Here is a 1,872-nt window from a genome sequence, read left to right on the forward strand (position 1 = left end):
CATGAACATTAAACATGTATTAACAGTAGCTTAGTAGTATCATGAACATTAAACATGTATTAACAGTAGCTTAGTAGTATCATGAACATTAAACATATATTAACAGTAGCTTAGTAGTATCATGAACATTAAACATGTATTAACAGTAGCTTAGTAGTATCATGAACATTAAACATATATTGACAGTAGCTTAGTAGTATCATGAACATTACACATATATTGACTTAAAACAGTTCCTTTAGATAAGGCTTAATGGTTGGTTTTGTCTTAGCCTTGGGGTACTGATGAGGTATGTATTTTCTCAGACGTTTTTTGTCATTAGATCCCTTTCTGATGAGCTTACATATAAGTTTCACTGTACACCCTGTTCATTGTTGTCTAGCTTTTGCAGATGTTTGGATCATTGTTAGAGAGGCCGGTGGTAAAAAAAGATTTTACACCGTATCATTCACGAATTGTTCAGTTATTGGAAGCAGAAATTGACATGGCCAAGAAGATATATGATCAACAGTTAGAGATAATGTCATTAAATGGCAAAGCTAATGTACACAAGAACATGCCACCAATTGCTGGTACTGTAAGATGGATTCGTGAACTCAGATATCGTATTTCAAGTCTGATTACTGGGTTCAAGCAGTTTGAAAACATGTGAGTATCATTTTGTTTTATCTGTATGTTTAAAATAGTTTAGTATCATTTAAAACTCTGAGGATTGGCAGATGACTTATTTTATTTGATGCATTAAAAATTTGAAAATAAATTCCATTGTTATCTCGTTAATTATCAAGAAATGTTGTGCTATTTTACATATTTGGTTCAGTTAGAACTTCATCTTGTGAAATGTACAACCAGTAGTTTCTAATCTATGTATCTGTCTAAAAATGTTTAAAACTTCATTGCACTAAGTAAAAAATAAAGATAATGTGAAACAGTGCAGGAAAGAAAATGTGAATGAAATATTTAGTACTTTTTGTTAGAATGTTATATAGTAGACAGACAGTTTTCTATACTGTCAGAATATTAGCATACATTAGTTGTTGAGAAGTACACAGAAGCCTTAAAATGCAATCTTTTCAAAGGTTTACATCTTTTAAGAGTTCTAGTTTGAATTCTAAATTTGTGAGTATTGACTAAAGAATCAGTTAGAAGTAATTTTAAATATTATGAAAAAACAACAAGATTCATAATTGATAAGTGAACTACACAAGTTACTCTCATAGTACTCAAGTCTAGATTTATTCTTAGTATCTTAGCTACCCTACTGCAACACATCAATCATATAAATCTTATATGGAATATAATTTCAGTATAAAGCAAGATGAATGGACCGAATACCTCCTTAAGAAGTTTAATGAGATGTCAAACTTATTGATCAAGTAAGTTTTGTTCTTTCCCTTTTGTATACAAAAGTATCAGAACTGAATAACAGTCATTTACAGTTATATATGTATATATTTTACAGTATTTATATAGATTTTGGTTGTTTCTAATGTTCAGTTGTGTTATTTTTAAATAAGTTACCAGTGATCCGTGTGTTCATATTTGGTTTTATATTTTCTTAGTTTGACCCCTCTTCAACTTAAGATAATGGACAGTAATCATAAATAAATATAAAATTATGTATGATGAAACTTACAAACAGTTAATTTAACACTTGAATTAAGTTCACCTATTTAGTTCCATTTTATGTTAAATGTAAATAAAAAGATCCGTAATCGTACCTCAGTAGATGTATCGCGTTGAAAATAGAGACCAGTTGGTCAAACATTTGATATACTTATTTTGAAAGACAAAATTATTTGTGTATAAAAATGCTTCAGAATGACTATGGAGACAATTATTACACGTATTGTTTTTTATTAAAGACTCATA

The 1,872-nt window shown here is 29.1% G+C and overlaps 1 protein-coding gene across 1 annotated transcript in view; it reads left to right on the top strand.

Moving 5' to 3' along the window:
* LOC111083146 (dynein beta chain, ciliary-like) overlaps positions 1-1,376 on the top strand; it is a gene marked incomplete at its 3' end in the record, with an annotated part of 22,796 nt that extends 21,420 nt beyond the window's left edge. The window contains exons 10-11 of the mRNA XM_022379434.1: positions 383-648; positions 1,308-1,376. Coding sequence (XP_022235142.1) covers positions 383-648; positions 1,308-1,376 — 335 coding nt within the window. The remainder of the gene's footprint in view (positions 1-382; positions 649-1,307) is intronic.
* Between the last annotated feature and the right edge of the window lie 496 nt (positions 1,377-1,872).

This window comes from Limulus polyphemus, unplaced genomic scaffold, assembly GCF_000517525.1.
Source record: "Limulus polyphemus unplaced genomic scaffold, Limulus_polyphemus-2.1.2 Scaffold8351, whole genome shotgun sequence".
Taxonomy (NCBI): Eukaryota; Metazoa; Arthropoda; class Merostomata; order Xiphosura; family Limulidae; genus Limulus; species Limulus polyphemus.